We start from the raw sequence: 23,039 nt of genomic DNA, 5'->3' as shown, positions 1-23,039 counted from the left end.
TGTAGGCCTAATAGAATATCTTGTTATTCAAATATTCTTATACAAGCAATATACCGGCCTTATAGCTTACTGATTACTAGATCTATATATTTATTGTTCAGATCTTATATCTCTTTGCTTAGTTAACAAGAAAAGGTTAATTGTTATCTTTAATATTTATGAGTGTATAGTGTATGGTAAGTTACAATTTAAACCTTATGTTTTTTTTTTCAATTTTAACGAAAGAAAACAAATACACACATAAATAACTTAATTGAATAAATTTATTACCAGTTAAAAATAGTGGATTATGGAAAAGACAACACAAGTAATATATTTGATATTGTTTTGTCTACTTTTATTGAATCAGCTAAAAATATAATTTAATATGTATTTTCTTGTATCGGTATACTAATTGTATTACTTACATAAAGATTACATATATCTATCCCCTCACTTATAGCCCCTCCCTAAAATCTCAAACATTTCCTTTATTGAAGTAGCAATAAAAAAAAAGCAATTGAGATTACCATTTTAATTTCTACATGAAAACTGTTTTAAATAAGTAAGTTCTACTTTAGTCGTTAACCACTTCCTCGCCATCTATTTCCATGTTGGCCTAGTTAAAAAATCTTCAGTAGTTTAAAAAACCACACATGGAGCTGCGCTTTGTGTCACGGCTTTATAAATAAAATATAAAAATAATAATTATTGTAAAAAAAAAAAAAATGAATGAAACGAATTTGCTTTTATCGATGAAAACATTTCCTTCTAAAATATGTTACATATTTAAAAAGAAATAAATAATTTTAAGATAAAAAAAAAGTTTCATAATTTCCTTTTTTAAATTGTAACTTTAAAAAAAAAACTTTTTACTAATTCGTTAATAATGGAGTCGACCCCAAATACGACTTAAAATATGATATAACCTTATAGTTAGACTGCGTTCTCCAACAGAAAGTGTATTTGACCCTTTATAGTCTGTAGTCGCCTCGCAGTCAAAAAAAAAATCAGCAGTAATAACTTTTTTTAGTGTTCCTCTAGTGATCAGCACTTGTATTTTGTCTTTTTATCCCCCCCCCTTTATTGTTGGAATTTACTAATGTCTAATTAGATTGAAAATGAGATATTATTACTTTGTCATTTGAAAGTAATTTATCTGAAAATTTTAATCGACATCGATGCTTTAGAAAATTGTTACATCGAGATACACGGTTTGCAAAAATCCAGAATAAAAGAAACACACGTGCAAGAATTGTAGACAAAAAAAAAGCTTATAAAAAATCTAACCTATTTACATTTTAGCTTTTTAACTTTAAAATATCCACGAAAAAGCAAAATTTACGTGCGCTCAGATAAGGAAAGTACATTCACGTTTGACTGAATTATTTTAAAAACAAAATGTATTCATTGTAGTACTTACAACCAATACTTTTAAACATTTTAAACCTTATTTTCAGATGCTTTGCAGATTCTAAGTTTAAATTCGATAATGGATTTTGAATATGACAGTTCTCAAACTGTTCTGAAAAACACAGAAAAACTTCTGTTGGATAATATTTTTTTGGATTTTACTGTCAAGGTTGATGACGTTTCCTTGCCATGTCACCGTATTTTTCTGGCAGCGTCGTCACATTTCTTCAGAGCACTTTTAATGACAGACATGAAGGAGGCTAAAGAGGGTTGTGTAACGATCAATGGGATTTCTCTTAACACATTTCAACATATTTTAAAGTCAATGTATACTGGAAAGGTACCTTTGACGAAAGATAATTTTATAGACATCTGGTATGCAGCAGATCAACTACAGATAGACTTTATTGTTACACACTGTGAGGATTTCGCTGCAAAGGCCATTTCTGTTGAAAACATTGAAAGCGTTGTGAGTACAGCTAAAGCTTTTAAATCCGAAAAAGTGTTGAATGCTTCAAAATCTTTTATGTTAAATAACTTTGGCATACTTATGAACGACAAGCCTATAATGGAGCTCGAAGTTAAAGATTTCAATGAATTGATTGATTCACGGGATCTCAAAGTAGAAAACGAAGACTGGGTCATGCAAACAGTGCTAAAGTGGGTGGAGTATGTACCAGAAGAAAAATACAGTGGTGAAAAAGAAGACATTCTTACTGACATAGAACATAACACTTCAAAAGAAAATAGTTCTAATAATGAATCTGGTAAAAGTCTTATTGCAGTCCATAAACAAACGTTGAATAAAATAAGTCACAGAACTCATGCCTTGACAACATTATTGAAGTCTGTGAGGACGTGTCTTGTGAGTACACCACTTCTGAAACATCTGCTAAATCAGCAATTGATAATCAACAACAAAGAAGCTGAGCGTATTTTAATGGATGCGGTTTTGTATAAGACAACACATTATAACCACGGACAATGGCGAACAAGTGCCATACATCGAGCCTGTAGTATATTGGAGCATTACGGTATTGTGTATATAATAAATAGTAAATTTAATTGTGTCTGTGCATATGAAGATGAGCTTTACAAATGTGTAAGCTGTAACGATATACCTCTGGACGTAACTTTAGTTGTGTTTGACTCTTATCTGTACGCCAGTGGTGTTAAAGACGTATCTCAAACAAACAGCTCTCTGTATGTTTTTTGTAGAAACGTGTGGAACAAAATCACTGAAATACCAGGACGGCAGTTAATTTTAGTGCCATATGAACAGTGTATCTTTATTCTTAGTAAATGTTCTAGTGAAATTTGTCAATTATACCCTAAATGGGGTAAACCAAAAGTTAAAGAATTTTCAAAGCTACCAGACACAATAAAAGTACAACATGCTACAACTTATCAGAGGACGATTCTGATTTTCAGTTCTGTTACCGTCAATAATAAGGAGAAAACTGCAGTTCATCAACTGGACATTTTAACAAAAAAATTAACAGAGTTAGAACAATTGAATGGACCAGCTGAACAGATAATAAGTTTCAGTGATGACTACAATATTTACGTTTTACAAACTGTTGGAGATTTGTGGGTTATAAACTGTTTAGTTGAACCAGTCACATTCAAATTGTTGGGAAGGTTATGGACTATTAAGAGAAAGTTGTACGGTGCATTGACATACAAGAAACAGTTGACTATCTTTGGCTCTGACCCCAACACAGAGTCGACTGATCAAAAACGGCTGCGTTCGTTTAAAGAGTACTTTACCCACATACAATACTGGGGAATCGATAAACCATGTTCAAATTTTATAGCAGCTACTCTACCGAAAGATGGAATGGTGCTTATCTGAAAATAAGTACAATGTAATAATATGAATGGTTATTGCATTTTGGAAAGGGTTTGGGAGTGAGGTTAAGGTCTGTGCTTTTTTAGGGTAGACAAAGTTACTAGTTATTTTTTTACGTTACAAATGATTAACATTTTCACTTTGTTTATATTAGAACTGGATACATTTGGACTAAAAAAAAAATAGCACATTGATCGGGTGGAATTTAAGTAAATATTGCTTTTTTTGGGCGCAGCTGACCGTAAACCTACCCATATATGAACATTATTTTATTAGTGCTTCCAACATAGGTATAATTAAAAAAAAAATAAAGATTAAAATATTCCAGGCTGTAAACTTGAATAATGTAAAACAAACAAAATACTCGATCATTGATACTTTCAACTGGTCAACATTCATAGGACAAAAAGAATATTAATGGCATTCTCAGAATTTTACGTTAAAGAGAATCCTCTACGTGTTGGGATTATTAGTTGGTTATCGCACATCTGCTGGAGCAATATGCGCACAACAGCGAGAGGCGGCAATAGAAAATTTGAAGTCGCTCTAAATAATCATTTAACACATCAGGGAGGAGCGGTCCAGTGTGAGAATGATGGCTAATTGTGATGTAACAGTACTTATTAAGTAGACCAACGCCAAAAGAATCTATGTTTGTTTAGGTTTTTTTTTAATTTTTTTAATTTAAATATCTAATTTATCAGGATAGTTTTATATTGCTTTGATATATTTTTTCATTTTTTTTTCATTTTTATTTTTAAGAGGTTAGCTTTAAATATATTTTTTACTAAGAGCAGGTTATATTTTAAATTTATTTTATCTCCTATTTTTGGTAATTGAAAATAGCGTTTAAAATGTTTATACTGGTGATGCGAATGATTAATTTTTTTGAAAAAAAAAAAGTGTTTTTGGGTTAATTCGTTTTATTATTAGATTTTAGAGAGTTGGATCAGAAGGGGAAGCTAAAATAAAGTTGCAGAGTGTTGACTCCAAATCGTAAATATAAAATTGTTAAAGAGGGGTCGAGGCGATATCCTTAGTTACTATATCGGATAAACCCGAGCTTGTGATTGCATTTTGATAGTTTTAATCAATTATACTTTGTTTTATACATTGTTTTATACTTTTAATTTACCGTTCAATACATTTTACGCCATGTATTTGATCAAATACCACAAGTTTTGTTTTACATTGATTCTAATTTATATTTATTTTCTAGACATCTATATACTACTAAAAGTCAAGTTTGTTTACATGTTTGTGTATTTTTTATTTATTTTTTGTTGTTTTTTTGTTTGTCTGTTTGGGTTTTGAGAATTTTGAAAGTTGAATACGTTCCTCTTCCGGTTACCGGAAATCGCTGAAAAGTTACTACATAACAACACATTTGTTTGCACGATTACAATATATCCTATATACTTCGTATACAATTAAGTAAAAAAAAACGGAGTTTTGCACACCTAAATAAAACTTTACAAACAAAGTGTATCTCTTTCATTTAACAGCATCCGTGTTGAAGGGGGAATATAAATTTCATGTTTTTATTTCTTACATTTTTAAAACGCTGTAGGCCTCATAGAATATCTTGTTATACAAAAAGTCTTATACAAGCAATATACAGTACTTATAGCTTATAGCTTACTAATTACTATATATTTATATTTCATATCTTATATCTCTTTGCTAAGTTACTAATAAAAGGTTATTTTCTTTTATATTTATCAGTGCAGGGTAAGTTACGGTTTAAATGTTTTTTTTGTTCATTGTACTATAATAATTCCAACGACAAGTTGAACAAACGATAGTTAGATTCGATTACATTCACGACCTGATCCTAAGACAACAAGAACAATTCGACCTAAACTTTTTCTCCGGAAACAACGATCCTACAGTTAAACTTCACATTCTTGCTTACCGCGTCATATCTTCCTTTATTCAACAATTGTCCACAACAATATTTTTTCGCACCTACATGCCTAATCAAACACACATTATAACATTAGTCGCTACGAAAGGGCTTCACATTTCATACTATTATTTTGGGCGTTCCACTACCAATAGTCACTGGTCACAGACAACTCGAATATAATAGACGGGATACTTATTTCTTTATGGGATTTCGGGTTTACTCAACATTGCTAACAATTTCAAGTTAGGATCCAAGTAGACTGCTCATTCAGACTCCCTTCCTCAACAACAGCATGTTATGTTCGCGTTTATATTTGCATTATTTTCTGAGTAATTGTTTGCGTTTGTGCGTGTGTTGGAGTTTGTGTATTCGTTTGTGTTCTTGTTTGTGTTTGTGTTTCCATTTGGTTTGATTGTGATTGATTGTAGTGAGAGTTAGTTTATAGTTAAGGTTATGTGTGATATACTTAACCGTAAGTATGTGATTATTGACACTTAATTGGAAAAGCAATACTATTCCTAAACCCTGGCAATGCCGGGTATATGCAACTTTATTAGCACACAAGTCACTGCCCTTTACAAATAATTTTTACCTCAAATGCCAGTGCAGGGACTGGCCGGGACGGCTAGTTTATAAAAAAATATAAAAACCCAATATGCCAATGAAGATTAAATTTAATTACACTTGTATGCGGTCTAATGAAAAAGTTATTTTTGTACTTTAGCTTAATTCTTTTGTAAAAAAAAAATAATGTTTTAAAATCGATGTTGTCTTTCAGATTCTGCTGGTCTTTTCAATTAATGAGAAGAGCAGATTTTCTTTACCAGATTTATATATTTTAAAAATTGCACATCTTGTTTCAAGTGTTACATAAATTGATCTTATTTTTAAAAGAGTCACGCCAACTTTAACAATGGGCAAAGTATATAAAAGGCCCAATTGCATTACTAAAAATCTAGAAAGATTACTACTAGAAGATGAATTGTTGGATTTTACTGTAGAAGTTGAAGATGTTAAGGTTCGGTGTCACCGAGTTGTTCTGGCAGAGTCTTCAGATTTCTTTAGAGCACTGTTACGGTGTTAAATGAAGGAAGCAAATGATGGATGTGTTACACTAAATGGAATGTCAGAACCAACATTTCAACATATTTTAAAGTCACTTTATTCCGGAACAGTTGTTTTAATGTTAGACAATTTTATAGACGTGTGGAAAGAGTTGGATCAGCTACAGGTAGAATTTATGATAGCAGATTGTGAAAAATTTGCCTTAAAAGTAATGTCAGAACACAACCTTGAGAACATATGGAAGTTGGCGGACAAGTTACAGAAACAAGAGATCATAACGAAATGTGAGGAATTTGCTCTGAACGTTTTATCTCTTAAGAACTTTGAAAGCACTTTTAAAACAGCAAAACCCGTAGAATCCAGAAAAGTAATGGATGCTTGTAAAAGTTTTATGTTAAAAAACTGATTGTGTAAGTAGGATGATTTCTATTATGGAACTTCGTTTTGAAGAGTTTCTGAGTTTGATTGAGAGTCGGGATCTTAATGTGAGTTCGGAAGATACAGTTCTAGAGACGGTGATAAAATGGGTTGAGTATGTGCCAGAAAACGATGTGGAATTTGTTATCGACAAAATGAGCTTAAGCGATTTCCAATTTGAGAGAGGTAATGATCAAAGTACTGAAGAAAAATCGGTTGAAGATTCCGATGATAGTTATCATGACAGATATACTTAAAATGTTTCCTATACAGCGGAATCCAAAAGTTGAAGAATTTACTAAGCTTCCAGATACAATAAAATTACAACGTGCTATAAATTATCATAGGATGATTCTGATTTTCAGTTCTGTTACCGTCAATGGTGAAGAGAAGACTGCAGTTCATCAGCTGAACATTCTAACCAAGGAGTTAACAGAATTAGAACAATTGAATGGACCAGCGGAACAGATAATAAGTTTCAGTGATGACAACAATACCTATGTACTACAAACAACTGGAGATTTGTGTAGAATTAATTGTTTTGCTGGACAAGTAACATTCAAATGGTTGGGAAGATTATGGGATAGAAAGAGAAAACTGCACGGTGCTTTGACATACAAACAAAAGCTAATTATTTTTGGTCCAATGAATGAACCAGCGGAACAGAAACGTGTATCTCAGTTTGAAGGGTATTTTCACGACATACAGTACTGGGGCAATAACTCTCCCTGTTCGAATTTTATTCCAGTTGTTCTCCCAAAAAATATTATGTTGCCAATTGAAAAGAAATAATAGGTAATGTGTTGCTTTTCTATAAATTTTTGTAATGTAAAACATTCGTTGAATAAAATGTATAAACACAACACAGACTTTAAATCGATAAGCCTATTCCGCAATTTTTTTCCACCAATCTTCCTTTTAAATTACAGATATTGTATTTTGCATATTGAAAAACTTATTTTCTTTTATGTATTAAGTTTATCGATGCGTATACAAGAAAGTGTTTAAAATCAGATGCAATATTAGCAATTTACCAATGCGATTTATTATTTTGTATCTTTAAAAAAAAAACTAAACAAAAACACACTCTTTGAATGGAAGAATACAATAGGTTTCAAAGTGTAATAAGAACAATAGAAAATGTATACTGGAAAAGTTATTTTAACGTTAGAGATTTTTATGGACATATTGAAGGTGGTGGATCAACTACGAATAGAATTTATGGAACGAGATTGTGAACACTTTGTATTAAAAGTATTGTCAGAGGATAACCAGATTTCAATATGGACGTATGCGGACAAGCTAATGAAATAGGAAATTATGAAACAAAAATGGGTTTTATTTGTAAAGATTCTTATTTAGATAATTTAGAAAGTTATGATAGTGATACAAGTATCTGATGACAACGCAGAATGTATTTACGTAGCAACATGTGGTAATACAGGCGAGAATAACACACTTCATGCTGAAATTAAAGGAAACTACTCACATTCCTCAATTGAAGCATTAAAAGAACTACCTAATACGTCTAAAACAAACAAAAGAATCTTCCAGTTACCAAATCTATTAGAGCCTGTTAGAACGTCATTAGTGAGTACTTCACTTTTGGAAAATTTCCGAAATCATCAATTGGTAATTATTATTAAATTTGTTCGAATACTTATAATGGATGCTATATTGTATGAGACAACACACTATAACCAAAGGCAGTTGCGAACATCTGCCATACATCATGCCTGTAGTGAATTTGAACACTGTGGCGCTTTTGTATAATGGTTATAAATTTTTCAAATTAGCCGCATTTGATGGAAAACTTTACACGTGTGTGAAAGACAATAAATATCCCAGGAACAATACTTTAGTTGTTTTTTATTCTCATTTGTATGCTGCGGGTGTGAAATATCAATATGAAGCAACCGGGTCTACTACAGATTCCCAAAAGACCCTTTGCCCGAAGGCCGATTTCCCGAATGGACACTTGTCCGATTGCGACAAATGCCCGAATGGACATAGTTTATATTTTGCAAAATTTCAAATTTAAATTGATTGCGAATGATTTTTTGGTAATATATAATATTAACATTTTTCGGGCAAACGGCCTTCGGGCAAGTGGCATTCGGCCTTCGGGCATTTGTCGTATTCGGGCAAGTGTCCATTCGGGCATTTGTCTCAACCGGGCAAGTGTCCATTCGGGAAATCGGCCTTCGGGCAATCGGCATTCGGGTATGTGTCTTTTGGGAAAACGTCCGGCTCCCGAAGCAATCAGCATTGTATATGTTTTAGCAGTAACTCGTGAAACACAATAGTTAAATTACCATGGCGCCAGTTGATTTTAGTGCCATATGATCATTGCATCTTTAATCTGACCATAAATAGCATAGAAATATATTAAATATTCCTGAAACAGCGAAGCTTCAAAGTTGAAAAATATACAAAGCTACAAAATACAATAAAAGTACAACAGGCAATCTGTATTTAATGGACTGAAAGTTGAAAAAGTTCCACTTCCGTTTATCGGAAATTACTCAAAAGTCAATATGCATCTACAAATTTGATATAATACTTATGTATGAAATTTCATCAACATAGATGTAACGATACTCAAGTTATCTTGGAACTTTTTCTGCTTTGATTTTTTCAAAAGCCCATAACTTTAGTACTATTTCAGATAGATACATACAATTTCACATGTAAGTAAAAGATCTAATTCTCTGCCTTCTTTCAAGTTTTGAGTAGTTTCCCTTTACCAAAAGTAATAACTGTTGCAATTTCTGATTTCTCAAAAAACGCATATTAATACTAATAGTTTCGCTGTCTGTGTATCTGACAAGAACGCTCTATCTGACAAGAACGCTCTAGAGAAAACACAAGCAAATTAAAAACCTGCATAGTAATTCGAAAAACGAAGTATGACGTCGTAACATTTAGCACAGTATCTCAAGCCGGAGAGTGCACACAGTAATATGACGTCATTGATTCTCGAGTAAACATTGAATAAAAAGGCAATTTTGTCTAATCTAAGTGGTTTGCGTGAAGAGTTTCTTTCATACAATTCTTCGGGTAGGGGCGAAGCCCCACCCCCGCGTAAGAACGTCTGAGCCCCCCCCCCCCCCCTCCCTAACTCAAAAGAAATTTCTTCATCAATACTCTATAATAAAATTACCGCCTAATTAATGTGTCTAATCTAAAAAGTGGTTTTCTTGCAATTTCTTTAATATCAATTCTTCGGGTAGTGGCTAAGCGCGACCCCAGTGTTTCTTTCAGACTTTTTCCTCCCCGGAGAGGGGTGGGGGTACTTGAAATTTTCGTGGGCGGGGGTAGAATTTTCGGGGAAAAAGTATATAATTATATTTCGTTGAATGGGACGGTTGGGGCTGGGGGTGGGGGTGGGGGGCGGTGTGTTTGGGGTGGGGGTGGGGGGGGTGGGGGTGGGGGGTGGTGTGGGGGGGGTGGGGTGGTTTTAGTTTAGAGAAAAGAGACAGCACTATCAGCCTAGCGCCCGTTGTATCCTTCCTCAACGGGCCATTTTTCTCGTAAATTTATAAAAGTACAAATACTATTCGCCTCTATTCACATTTTGTTTTGAGTTTACTTGGTGTTCACTTCTTTTTTCTACGAGATTCTATTCTTTTTTCACAAACTTTTATTAAACTCACTTCCTCTGTCGACATTCTGTCGACAATTTGTCGTCAGTCTAGATCGAAACGCCGGTGCGTTTGAAAGAAACGGTTCGTAGTTGGTACATGGGTTAAGACATGAAGACAATGCATTTACAACTCTATTGTAAAAAGTTATTATAGTTATAGTTATTTAAATAATTTATTTTCTACGTTTTAGTGCATTAGTACATAAAAGCTTGTTATTAAAACCTTTTTTTATGAAAAATGTTTACCAGCTTTTATTTAACTCACCCCCCTGTCTGTCGTCAGTCGTCAGTCGCCAGTCTGTCTAGATCAAAACGATTGAGCGAAAAATTCGGACACTTCTAACTGACAGATTCGGTTCACAGTTGGCACGTGGGACAAGACATGAAGACAATGCAATCTGAAATTAAATTTTACTTAATTGGATGCCTAATTAATTTTTTTAAGATTTAATTAAAATTTTGACCAAATTAGTAGGCATTTCTACCAACCACACCACACGCGTCATCACGTTCAATAGCGCGTAATCACGTTCAATAGGCGCCCAATGGTTTTTAGTGATGAAACTGTATTTTAAATAAAAACATGTAAAGTACTAAACATTTTTTCATAAAAAACGTTTTAATAACAAGCTTTTATGTACTAATGCAATAATAGTGTATTAGTACATAAATAAAGTAATTAAAAATGGATTAAAATCATGTCTATATCCCGAGTTGCCATCCCCTTTTGGTTTATATAAGAATATTCAAGAAAGTTTAGGGATAGATTACTCCGGGTTTATTATTCATGCATTTACATAAATCAAATTTTAACGGCTTATATTTCAGTATACATTAAAACTTTTGTCACGACAAGTTTTTGAAAGAACTTTACGCGGTCTGAAAAATAGGTTCCTTTTTAGTATTCAAAAGTTTCAACATTTGTATAATATTAACCATAAACTTTTTTCCAATAAAAGCCATCACAATTACCTCGTGACAAAAGTTTTATTTCTGCAAGAAAAACAATTACTGAAAATATGGTTGGCATTGTTAAAAAAATTACTAATTTGTGAATTTAACACTACCCTCACTTTTCCCCGCCCCCGTAAAAGCAGCCGTCCGTGACAACAGTTTACACACGACAATGAAAAGATCAAACAGAACTTCTTACCTTCCTTAGTTTCAAATCGTAAACAATCTGAAGGATCTGGTCCTATTAGCCGTCACTAATTCTACCCGGCTTACGATTGTAAACATACGGGATGAACCACAGCTCACCAGACTGATGGGGGTGGGGTGATAGCGAAATGGTCTGTTTCGCATGTCTTGAGTGCAAGGGAGGGGGCGGGAGGATGGTTAGATAGTCAGCTTGCGTCGTCTTGTCAATGAAAATAATTATATATATAGATATATCAAATTATAACAAGAACGACATGATCCAGCAGGAAAGCGTTTGATTGATTACACCAGAAGCCCCAAGATGGTGACTGTAACTCGTCAAGAAAAGCTTGAGCCAAGGGGCTCTATGGCACATTATAATAAAGAACAAAGAAAAAGAAGAGATATCGAATCAAATAAACTGATATATATATATATATATATATATATATATATATATATATATATATATATATATATATATATGTATGTATAGTTATATATATATATATATATATATATATATATATATGTATGTATATATATATATATATATATATATATATATATATATATATATATATATATATATATATATATACATACATATATATTAATACAATTAATATTAATATTAATTAATACAATTAATATAATTAATAGTATGGTTATACATATTGTTCATTCTCAACGGTAACAGTGAAATCAACTTTACAATGATAATAACTGTATGGTAGTCAATAATAGTAATACCAACACATAATAAGATTTAATGCGAACAGTAATACTTAAAGTAAAATCTTTTATTTTATGTTAAAAAGAAAGAAACAAGTTAATTAAAAAGTCTAGTGACATTTAAGCGTAATTTCCTAATGTTATCTAATATAGCTCTGTCGTAGCGTAAATCAAGAGCAGGGTTAGTAAAACCATTGGTTAGTTATTAAAACGTTTTTTATTAAATTGTTTTTTCAGTATTTTACATGTTTTATTTACAATAGAGTTATACGACTAAAAACCATTGCGCGCCTAGCTACCGAACGTGATGGCGCAGCCATTGAACGTGATGACGCAGCTATTGAACGTGATGACGCGTGTGGTGTGGTTGGATAAAAATGCCTACTAATTCGGTCCAAATTTTAATTAATTCAACAAAATGTTTGTGACCGAACGAAAGGATATTTTTGAAAACTTTCTTCGACAATATTGTTCTGAATTATGGCAGGAATCGATTGGTACATGTTTCAAGTCGCTAAGTCGTCTGGTTGCCGAGATATGGGCCAAAAACTGCATTGTTTCGATTTTTTTTGGCTTTTCCGGGAAATCCATGAAAGAAACTCGGATTTTTTTTGGCCTATGTTCATCCTCGAAACTTGCTTAACATAATTGCTTTGAAACTAGTCCTCGATATTGCTTCGTTGAGGAGGAGATACGACTTAAAGCTGCGGACACACATTCATTCATACATTTATACATCCAGAAATGACGGGTTAATAAACGCAATTCTCCAGAATGGAAATTGCGCTAAAATCAAACGACTTTAAAATAAGTCACTCATATGAATCTACATTTAGACTTTCTCGTAAGCTGAGAAAAGAGGAAATATTGTAATCTTGCTTGATAAATGAACACTTTTTTTGACAGTTTTCGCCGTTTTACACCTTTTACTGTATCGTTTTGGAAAGGAAACGGATACATTGAAATCGAGCAAAGAAACCAAAGAGAGATTTTAACAAATGTTTACGTCTTACCTTTTTCTGGGACGAACTAGATTTAGCAATTTTGTTCATGTCTTTTGTGTGTATATAAACACGATAACATGAGAACCGTTTCAGGTGATTTATTCAGGTGACGAAATTTCAAAAATACGTTTTATATCAAATGTTTTCCATTTTAAAAAATCCCATAACTAGAATAAAGATTAAGTTTCATTAACTGGTATTGCATTATTAACGCGGTTTCTTATAACTAATGGAAAACAGACGTATACAAATTTTAAGTCAAGTCCCATTTTTAAAATAAACTCAGCAAAATATGTTTAAATAAACCGGGAGTGATCTCCCCTAAACTTTCTCGAATATTCTAATATAACACTATGGTGGATGGCAACTCGGGATATAGACTTCTAGACATAATTTTTAATCCATTTTAATTACTCAAATTTTTAAAAATAGAATATAATCTCGTAGAAAAAAGAAATGCACACCAAATGAACGCTAAATAAAGATGTGCATAATAGTGCGCAATCTTATTAGTACTTTATAAATTTACATGCGTTTTTTGAGAAATCGGAAATAGCGTAAATAAGTACTTCCGATCAACGGAAGTTACTCAAAATTTGATAGAAGGTAGAAAATTAGATCTTTTACTTTCATATCAAATTTCATTTATCTATCTGAAATAGTACTCAAGTTATAGGCTTTTGAAAAATTCAAAGTAGAAAAAGTACCACTTCGGGTTATCGGAAATCGCTCAAAAGTTAATACGGATCTACGATTTTGATAAAATACTTATATATGAAATTTCATCAACCTAGCCGTAACGGTACTCAAGTTATCGTGTTTACACACGGACACACACACACACACACACACACACACACACAGACATACGGACAAGATTGCAAAATTATGTTTTTCCGTATCAGTGAGGTGTAAAACGTCGAGATTTGTAAAAATCTCGATTTTTTTTTTGCACGATTACAATACTTTCTCTATACTACGTATATACGAGAAAGTAAAAAACACTCGGGTTGTTATGCTTTAAATAAAACAGTTTCATCTAGATCTATGCTAAAACATTTTCTATTAATTAAGATTCACCACTTGAATTTTTTTTAGAGTGCATGTTAGTCTTGAAAAGTTATTCTTGGCGTTAAATGAGAGGGTGAAGGAAGGGGGGAGGGTTTTATCCGTCTTTGTATGATAATAATAATGTCACCTATAATAATTAATGTTGACAAAGATTATTAATTTATCAATAAATAATATTTTATTTTAACAAAAAAGAGTAGCAATGGTAACAATAATTATAACTATTGTCTTAAATTTATATTCAGTCGCATGTTTAAAAAAATCGAGTTTTGCACACCTAAGCTAAAACTTTAGAAAAAAGTGTATCGCTTCCGTTTGACAGCACCTGTGTTGAAAGAGGAAATTCGATTTCATGTTTTTATTTCTTACAATTTTAAAACGCTGTACGCCTCATTGAATATCTTTTTATACAAATATTCTTATACAAGCAATACACTGGGCTTATAGCTTACTGATTACTAGAACTATATAACTATAGTTTAGATCTCATATCTGTTTGCTTAGTTAACAATTAAAGGTTAATTGTTATCTTTAATATTTATGACTGGATGGTAAGTTACAATTTAAAACTATTTTTTTTTTCAATTTTTCACGAAAGAAAAACAATGTCACACATAAATAATTTAATTGATTACATTTATTACTAGTAAATATAGTAGTTTACGGAAAAGACAGCACAAATAATATATTTGATATTGTTTAGTCTACTTTCATTGAAGCAGCTAAAAATATAATTTAATATTTATTTTACTTGTATAGCTATACTAATTGTATCACTTACATAAAGATTACATATATTTACCCCCCCCCTCCCTTATAGCCCCCTCCCTGAAATCTAAAACTTTTTCTTTTATTGAAGTAGCAATAATAATTTTAAAAAAACCTATTGAGATTTCCATTTCAATTTCTACACGTAGACTGTTTTAAATAAGTAGATTCTACTTCAGTCGTTGATCACTTCCTCGCCATCTATTTCCCTGTAGGCCTAGTTAAAAAAAATCTTAAGTAGGTTTAAAAGCCACACTTGGAGCTGCGTTATGTGTCAGGACTTTATACATAAATTATCAAAAATAATTATTATTGTAAAAAAAAATGAATAAAAGCATTTCCTTCTAAAACATGTTACATAAATAATTTTAAGATTAAAAAAAAAATTCGAAATGTTCTTTTTACTTTCTCGTATATTCGAAGAATAGAGAAAGTCTTGTAATCGTGCAAAAAAAAGTCGAGATTTTTGGAAATCTCGACGTTTTACACCTCACTGATACGGAAACACATAATTTTGCAATCTTGTCCGTACGTCTGTGTGTGTCTGTGTGTGTGTCTGTGTGTCTGTAAACATGATAACTTGAGTACCGTTACAGTTAGGTTGATGAAACTTCATATAGAAGTATTATATCAAAATCGAAGATCCGGATCAACTTTTGAGCGATTTCAGATAACCGGAAGTGGTATTTATTTTTACATTGAATTGTTCAAAAGCCTATAACTTAAGTATTAATTCAGATAGATAAATAAAATTTCACATGTAAGTAAAAAAACTAATTCTCTACCTTCTATAATATTTTGAGTAATTTCCGTTAACCGGAAGTAGTAATTTACGCTATTTCCGATTTCTCAAATTTATAAAGTACTAATAATATTGCACACTATTATTCACATTTTTATTTGGCGTTCACTTGGTGTGCAATTCTTTACTTTACGAGATTTAATTCTATTTTTAAAAGTTTAAATATTTAAAATGGATTAAAATCATGTCTATATCCAGAGTTGCCATCCCCTGTTGTTTCATATAAGAATATTCGAGAAAGTTTAGGGGAGATCACTCCCGTTTTGTTTAAATAGTAACTTAAAAAAATCTTTTTACTAATTCGTTAATAATGGAGTCGACTCCAAATACGACTTAAAATAAGATATAACCTTATAGTTAGATTGCGATCTCTAACAGAAAATGTATCTGACCCTTTATATTCTGTAGTCGACTCGCAATCGTAAAACCGATCAGCAGTGATAACTTTTTCTTAGTGCTCCTCTAGCGAGCAGCAGTTGTATTTTGTCTTGATATCTCCCCTTTTATTCTTTAAATATATTGATGTCTAATTAGATTGAAAATGAGATATTATTACTTATTTAAAGTAATTAATCTGACAATTCTAATCGACATCGATGCTTTAGAAAATGGTTTCATTGGGATACACGTTTTACAATCAATCCAGAAAAAAAAACGAAACACACGTACAAGAAGTGTAGACAAAATGAAAGCTTATAAAAATCTAAGCTATTTACATTTTAGCTTTTTAACTTTAAAATATCCATGTAGCCTAGATTTTGTATACTTTGTTTCCAATATTCATGATAAAGCATAATTTAAGTGCGCTCAGATAAGGAAAGTACATTCATGTTTACCTGAATTATTTTAAAAACAAAATGTATTCATTGTAGTACTTACAACCAATACTTTTAAACATTTTAAAACGTTACTTTCAGATGCTTTGCAGATTCTAAGTTTGAATTCGATGATGGATTTTGAATATGACAGTTCGCAAACTGTTCTGAAAAACACAGAAAAACTTCTGTTGGATAATATTTTTTTGGATTTTACTGTCAAGGTTGATGACGTTTCCTTGCCATGTCATCGTATTTTTCTGGCAGCGTCGTCACATTTCTTCAGAGCTCTTTTAATGACAGACATGAAGGAGGCTAAAGAGGGTTGTGTAACGATCAATGGGATTTCTCTTAAAACATTTCAACACATTTTGAAGTCAATGTATACTGGAAAAGTTCCTCTCACGAAAGATAATTTTATAGACATATGGCAGGCAGCAGATCAACTACAGATAGACTTTATTGTTGCACACTGTGAGGATTTCGCCGCAAAGGCCATTTCCGTTGAAAACTTTGAAAGCGTTGTGAATACAGCTAAAGCTTTTAAATCCGAAAAAGTGTTGAATGCTTCAAAATCATTTTTGTTAAATAACTTTGGCTTACTTATGAACGATAAGCCTATAATGGAGCTCGAAGTTAAAGATTTCAACGAATTGATCGATTCTCGGGACCTAAAAGTAGAAAACGAAGACTGGGTCATGCAAACAGTGCTAAAGTGGGTGGAGTACGGGCCTGAGGAGAAATGCAGTGGTGAATATGAAGACGTTTACAATGACATTAAAGAAAACACTACAAATAGTTCATATGATGAATCTGGTAAAAGTCTTACCGCAGCCCATAAACAAACGTTGAATAAAATAAATCACAGAACTCAAGCCTTGACAAAATTATTGAAGTCTGTGAGGACGTGTCTTGTAAGTACACCACTTCTGAAACATTTGCTAAAACATCAATTGATAATCAACAACACTGAAGCTAGAGATATTTTGATTGATGCTGTATTGTATAAGACAACACATTATAACCACGGACAATGGAGAACAAGTGCTATACATCGAGCCTCTAGTGCATGGAAGCATTGCGGTGTTGTGCATTACATAGATGGGAGACATTTTTGCATACAAGCACTCGAAGATGAGGTTTACACATGTATAAGCTGCAGCGAGATATCTCTGGACATAACTTTAGTTGTGTTTGACTCTTATCTGTACGCTAGTGGCGTTAAAGACGTGTCTCAAACAAACAGCTGTCTGTATGTTTTTTGTAGAAATGTTTGGAACAAAATCATTGAGATACCAGGACGGCAGTTAATTTTAGTGCCATATGAACAGTGTATCCTTATTCTAAGCAAATGCTCTAATGAAATATATCAAATATTCCCTAAATGGGGTAATCCAATTGTTGAAGAATTTACAAAGCTACCAGTTACAATAAAAGTACAACTGGCTGTAAATTATCAAAGGATGATTCTGATTTTCAGTTCTGTTACCGTCAATGGTGAAGACAAAACTGCAGTTCATCAGCTGGACATCGTAACAAAGAAATTAACAGGGTTAGAACAATTAAATGGACCAGCTGAACAGATAATAAGTTTTAGTGATGACAACAATACTTATGTATTACAAACTGTTGGAGATTTGTGGCTTATAAATAATTCAGTTGAACCAGTCACATTCAAATTGTTGGGAAGGTTATGGACTATTAAGAGAAAGTTGTACGGAGCATTGACATACAAGAAAAAGTTGACTATCTTTGGTTCTGACCCCACCAAAGAGCCTGCTGAACAAAAACGGCTGAATTCGTTTAAAGAGTATTTTAACCCGATAAAACACTGGGGGACTGATGAACTATGTTCAAATTTTATACCTGTTACTCTACCGAAATATGAAATGGTACCTTTCAGAAAATAATTACAAATTATTGCTATAATTATTATTTTTGTTAAGAAGGAGATTGCGATTTGCGTTGGGAGCTGTGTTTTGTTGTTGTTGGTAAAGCTATGCAGCTTTCTTTATTTTATTTCTTTCTCAAGATTTGCCTTTTCAATATTTTTATAGTCGTGCTGCATACATTTGGACTAAAATAATAGCGCTCTGATTGGTTGGAATTCAAGTAAATAATGCTTTAATAATGTATTCTTTAAAAAAAATACCGATCAAGATATTTTCGCTAAATTATTGATACTTGCAATTGGCAAGATTCAAAGTGCCAATTAAGGTATAGGCCGCTTGATCAGAACTGTATGTTACAGAGAAACTGCTAAGTGTTGGATAATTAGATAGTTGCCGTAGAGCCGCTTAATAAGTATGCCTACAACAGAACTACAAAATAATTGAAGTTATTCCAATTAATGAAGGAAACTTCTAGAAGGTGCAGTCTTCATGTATGGTGACTGAAGATTAATCGTGATCCAACAATGCTTATTAGGTACTCAATTCAAACGCCAAAGAATCTATGTAGCCTATGTTTAGGTGTGTTTATTCGTTTATTTAATTTCCATTTTAGGAGGGTTTAGTGTTTTGATGTGTTTCGTAGTTTTTTTTTGTTCAATTTTTTTTTAATTTTAGGAGGTAAATTGTTTGTATATTTTTATATTTAGGGGAGGTAATTCATTCTTTATATTATTTTTACTCTGAATGTTATTAATTAAAAAAGCGTTTAAATGCTAGTACTGTTGATGCGATTGTTGAATAATCAATTATTAATTATTTTATGTGTGTTAATTAGTTTTATTTTCAGAATGTATAGAGTAGGATCAGTTGGCAGGGCGGGGGATAAGGTCCTCACTGGATGACAACATTTTTTTCGGGAGGGGGGGGGTGTGACTAAACGGAAGAGCAAAGTGATACTGAATCATCAATGTAACAATATTAAAGGGGCTTCTGTGACAACCCCAGTTATTACATCGGATGTTACTCACCATTGTGACTCCTCTGAGTAAATTGCGCTTTTATTTTGATATTTTCAATCAATTATACTTTGTTTTATACTTTTAATTTACCGTTCAATAAAGTTTACACCATAAGCATTGTGTTGCTGTAATTCTTATTTATCTTGCCGTCATTCCTTTTTTTAAAAAGTAAATAATAATATTGTTATAAACATTTGTGTAAACAGGAAAATCACAAATTCTTTTTTTCCCTAAAAACGACAGAAATTCTCAGTTTCAACTACTATCATTATTAAGAAAAATAAATACGTGTTTGAAAATATCGAAATTTTATCAAGCGATTAAAAAGAACATTCTGCTTATATAAAAAAATGCATAAAGACCTTTAAATAACCAGCTTTTATGTTATAAATCAATAAAAAGGAAAAAAAATCAAAGATTTTCTTTGAATATAATGATCATTTATTACATAAATAACTAAAACAAAGTGTGGAACTATATGCAAATAACAACATTTTAAAAAAATATATAGAACGTAAAAACCAAACATTAAACCTAGCCCTAAACAAAACCAACCACGACTATACACATAAAGGAAAATAAACCCTATTCCCTTCTCTCATTTTTTAGATTTCAGTAAAAATGTATGTAATACACAATATAATGACCTTCGCGTTTCCTTATACTTACTAAATAAGTCACGCATTATACTATACTTAAGAAAATCATTACTTTTCCCTTTTATTAAGAGCATAATTAATAAATGCTTGCTATTAAAATGTGTGTCCGTTCAAAACACTTAATTTTGTGGAATTTTCGGGCATTAAAATGGACCCACAAATTTGAAAATGCATAAAAAATTAGTTTGAAGATACGCACTTAATGTTTTTAGATGAGTGCCCCAAAACAAGGAAGAAGAATATGAATTGATTGTTTATTGGGCTTAAAATGTAATATTTTAAGAATGTTGGAAAACCTACGAAGGGGTTAATTTTTCAAGATGGCCGCCCTTGTCATAGTACCCAAGATTTTTCCGCCAATTATTTTTTAGTGGAAATACATATGCGGATGTATCTTTATAAAGCTGTAAAGAAAAACTGTTTTCTAACGAGTATTAAAAAAGGTTTTTTTTACCGGAGCCTTCCCCCTTAAAAATAACTTACTGATCAAAATATATCAGGCTCTGAAACTGGAATAATGCAAAACAGATAGTGTTAAATTATAGATACGTGCACATGGGCAATATTTATAGGGCAAATAGTATAGGTCGCTCTCTCAAAACTGTATGTTACAGAGATAAAACTACGTGTTAGCATGATTAAATGGTTGTCGTACAGCCGCTTAAAATTTATGCCTGTTGTGAATGGACCTAAGTGTATGGAATGAGTTTGAGAGTATGTGTGTAGTTGAATGGAGTTAATATAGTTGTGGATGGCTTGAGAGTATGTGTGTAGTTGAATAGAGTTAATATAGTTGTGGATGGTTTGAGAGTATGTGTGTAGCGGTATTAATAAAAGATTATGAATGCATGAATAAATAAGGATGTGACGTAAGAGAGAATGTTTTCGTTGTTAGGAAGATAGTTGAGAGTTAGTCTTGGTCTTGTCGTCGTCTTGTGAGGATGTCTAGAAGTCGTCGTCCCGTCTATCGTCTATGTAGCTGTGGGTATTATATGTAATAAAAGATAGAAACATCGTAGCGTCATTCTGTGTTCTTCATTGGATCGTCGTCATCTATTGTTCGTAACGTTCAGCATCGACCCGTACCGAAACTCACTTCGCAACATATGGTGGAAGCAGCGGTTTGCTGAACTTATCTGTCGCACAGTACGTTCCCGTCTACACCTGCCGTAATGTCATCCCATCTGTGGCCAGCAGTATGCCTTCATCTAGATCTAGATTCGCCCGTTATCTACAGCAGTGCGTCGTAATTATCAGTATCAACGGTTGTTTAATTTGATCGGGACTCAGTTGTGTACCAGACCCTGACCTTGGACCGTGATGAATGGACTTTTCGACGCGTGATGTGGCCTGCTCGATTCGTCGTCGTTTGCTGGAGACGGACTTCTGGTTGACCGGCGCGATATCCAGCGACCATATCGGGTCTCTCATCGCCCATTGATTCCCGTCAAGGTTGGAACTACAGATGTGGCCGTTTTCATCTTTGGTTCGTGCTGAGCAGCAGTCCAAAGGCCGGCATTTATTTGATGTCCACAGTTGTTTATCATGACGTCATCGCCACTCGTCCCCGACCCTCTACAATGACCGTGCTGTTTTGGTCGTGATGAATCTATCGTTTATGCAGATTTTCTTCATGACTGATGATTAATTTTCGGGTTTCTTCCTACATCGTCAACTGTTCGTTGGAAGAGTTTACGTCATCACCCTCGTCTAACCCACATCGTCGTGATCGGCTGAATTGTTTGACCTACATGTTTTGATGACGTCCCTGACCTTCATCATGTCAAATTTCTTCGTGGTTGACCTTATCGACAGTGCAGACGAGAATTTTCTTCGTTTGTTCAACCCAGTATTGGTCGAGATGAATTCCCGAACTACAAGAACTATATTATCTGCCTGGATTCTCGAAGTACAAGTCGACGTCAATCTGCGTCACCAATCCAGTGTGTGTGACTGACTTGGACTATACCAGCATGTGTACTACAAGTCATCGCCTGAATCTGATGTGGCCTATGGAGTGTGGGATCTGGAGTTGTTATGAAGACCTGACGTCTGGGATTGTTTAAGTTGAGTACACCTCTTCCATTTTTTTTAGATACTAAGATCTAATACAATTTTTGTTGTTGTTCATTTTTAGTAATATTTGTTTAGGCCCTACTGGATATAAATTTTTTCCCCAACATCATTGATCTAGATCTAGAATCCAGTTACCAGTGTCATAGTTCACACCAATTGTGTAACATTTCATTTGCCCTGTAATTTAGAATCTAGTTTTATTTAATATTTAGAAGCAAATCATGTAATAATTAGGACAACTAGACACTATCTACCATCTATATAAAAATCGGTCTAGATCTGGTGAATTCTAGTGTAAGATAATAACAACCAGTTACTGGTTCACTAATGATTAGTTTCAACAATACCTGTTAATTAATATTGGTAGATCTATATGGTTTTACTCTCTCCAAATACCATCATGGAGATAGAGTACTGTATTTTGTCATTATGTATATAATTTTGGTGGTAGTTATACTGTTTACTATACTTTAAATTTAAATGTATAATTAACTTGCCTTATGTTAATTACAATTAACCATTCTCATTTAGGGAAGCGCCTTAGAGAGGGCGTTATTGAAATATATAGCGTTAGGTTCCCTTTTTGTGGATGGTCTTAATATGTATTAACTATATGGAATTTGTTACTTTGTTAGTGTTAGGTTTAGGGACTCTTTGGTGTATTAGATATGATATCAATTGAGGATATATTTTCTGATTTGGTTGTTGGACCCAGTATTTTTCCTGTTTCCCGTGTAGAATAGTTGATTTTATTGTCGTGGTCACCCATTCATGCTG

At 32.8% G+C, this 23,039-nt stretch overlaps 1 protein-coding gene across 1 annotated transcript; it reads left to right on the top strand.

The window, feature by feature from the left end:
* LOC131952793 (uncharacterized) lies at nt 1–3,721 on the top strand. The gene is made up of 2 exons (XM_059315637.1): nt 1–176; nt 1,440–3,721. The coding sequence occupies exon 2, from the start codon at nt 1,472–1,474 to the stop codon at nt 3,245–3,247; it is 1,776 nt and encodes a 591-aa protein (XP_059171620.1). The 5' UTR covers nt 1–176; nt 1,440–1,471; the 3' UTR covers nt 3,248–3,721.
* The last annotated feature ends 19,318 nt before the right edge of the window (nt 3,722–23,039 follow it).

Source organism: Physella acuta, unplaced genomic scaffold (genome assembly GCF_028476545.2).
Source record: "Physella acuta isolate Inbredline_101_S28 unplaced genomic scaffold, ASM2847654v3 ptg000073l, whole genome shotgun sequence".
Classification (NCBI taxonomy): domain Eukaryota; kingdom Metazoa; phylum Mollusca; class Gastropoda; family Physidae; genus Physella; species Physella acuta.
This window is presented reverse-complemented; position numbering and strand designations above follow the sequence as displayed.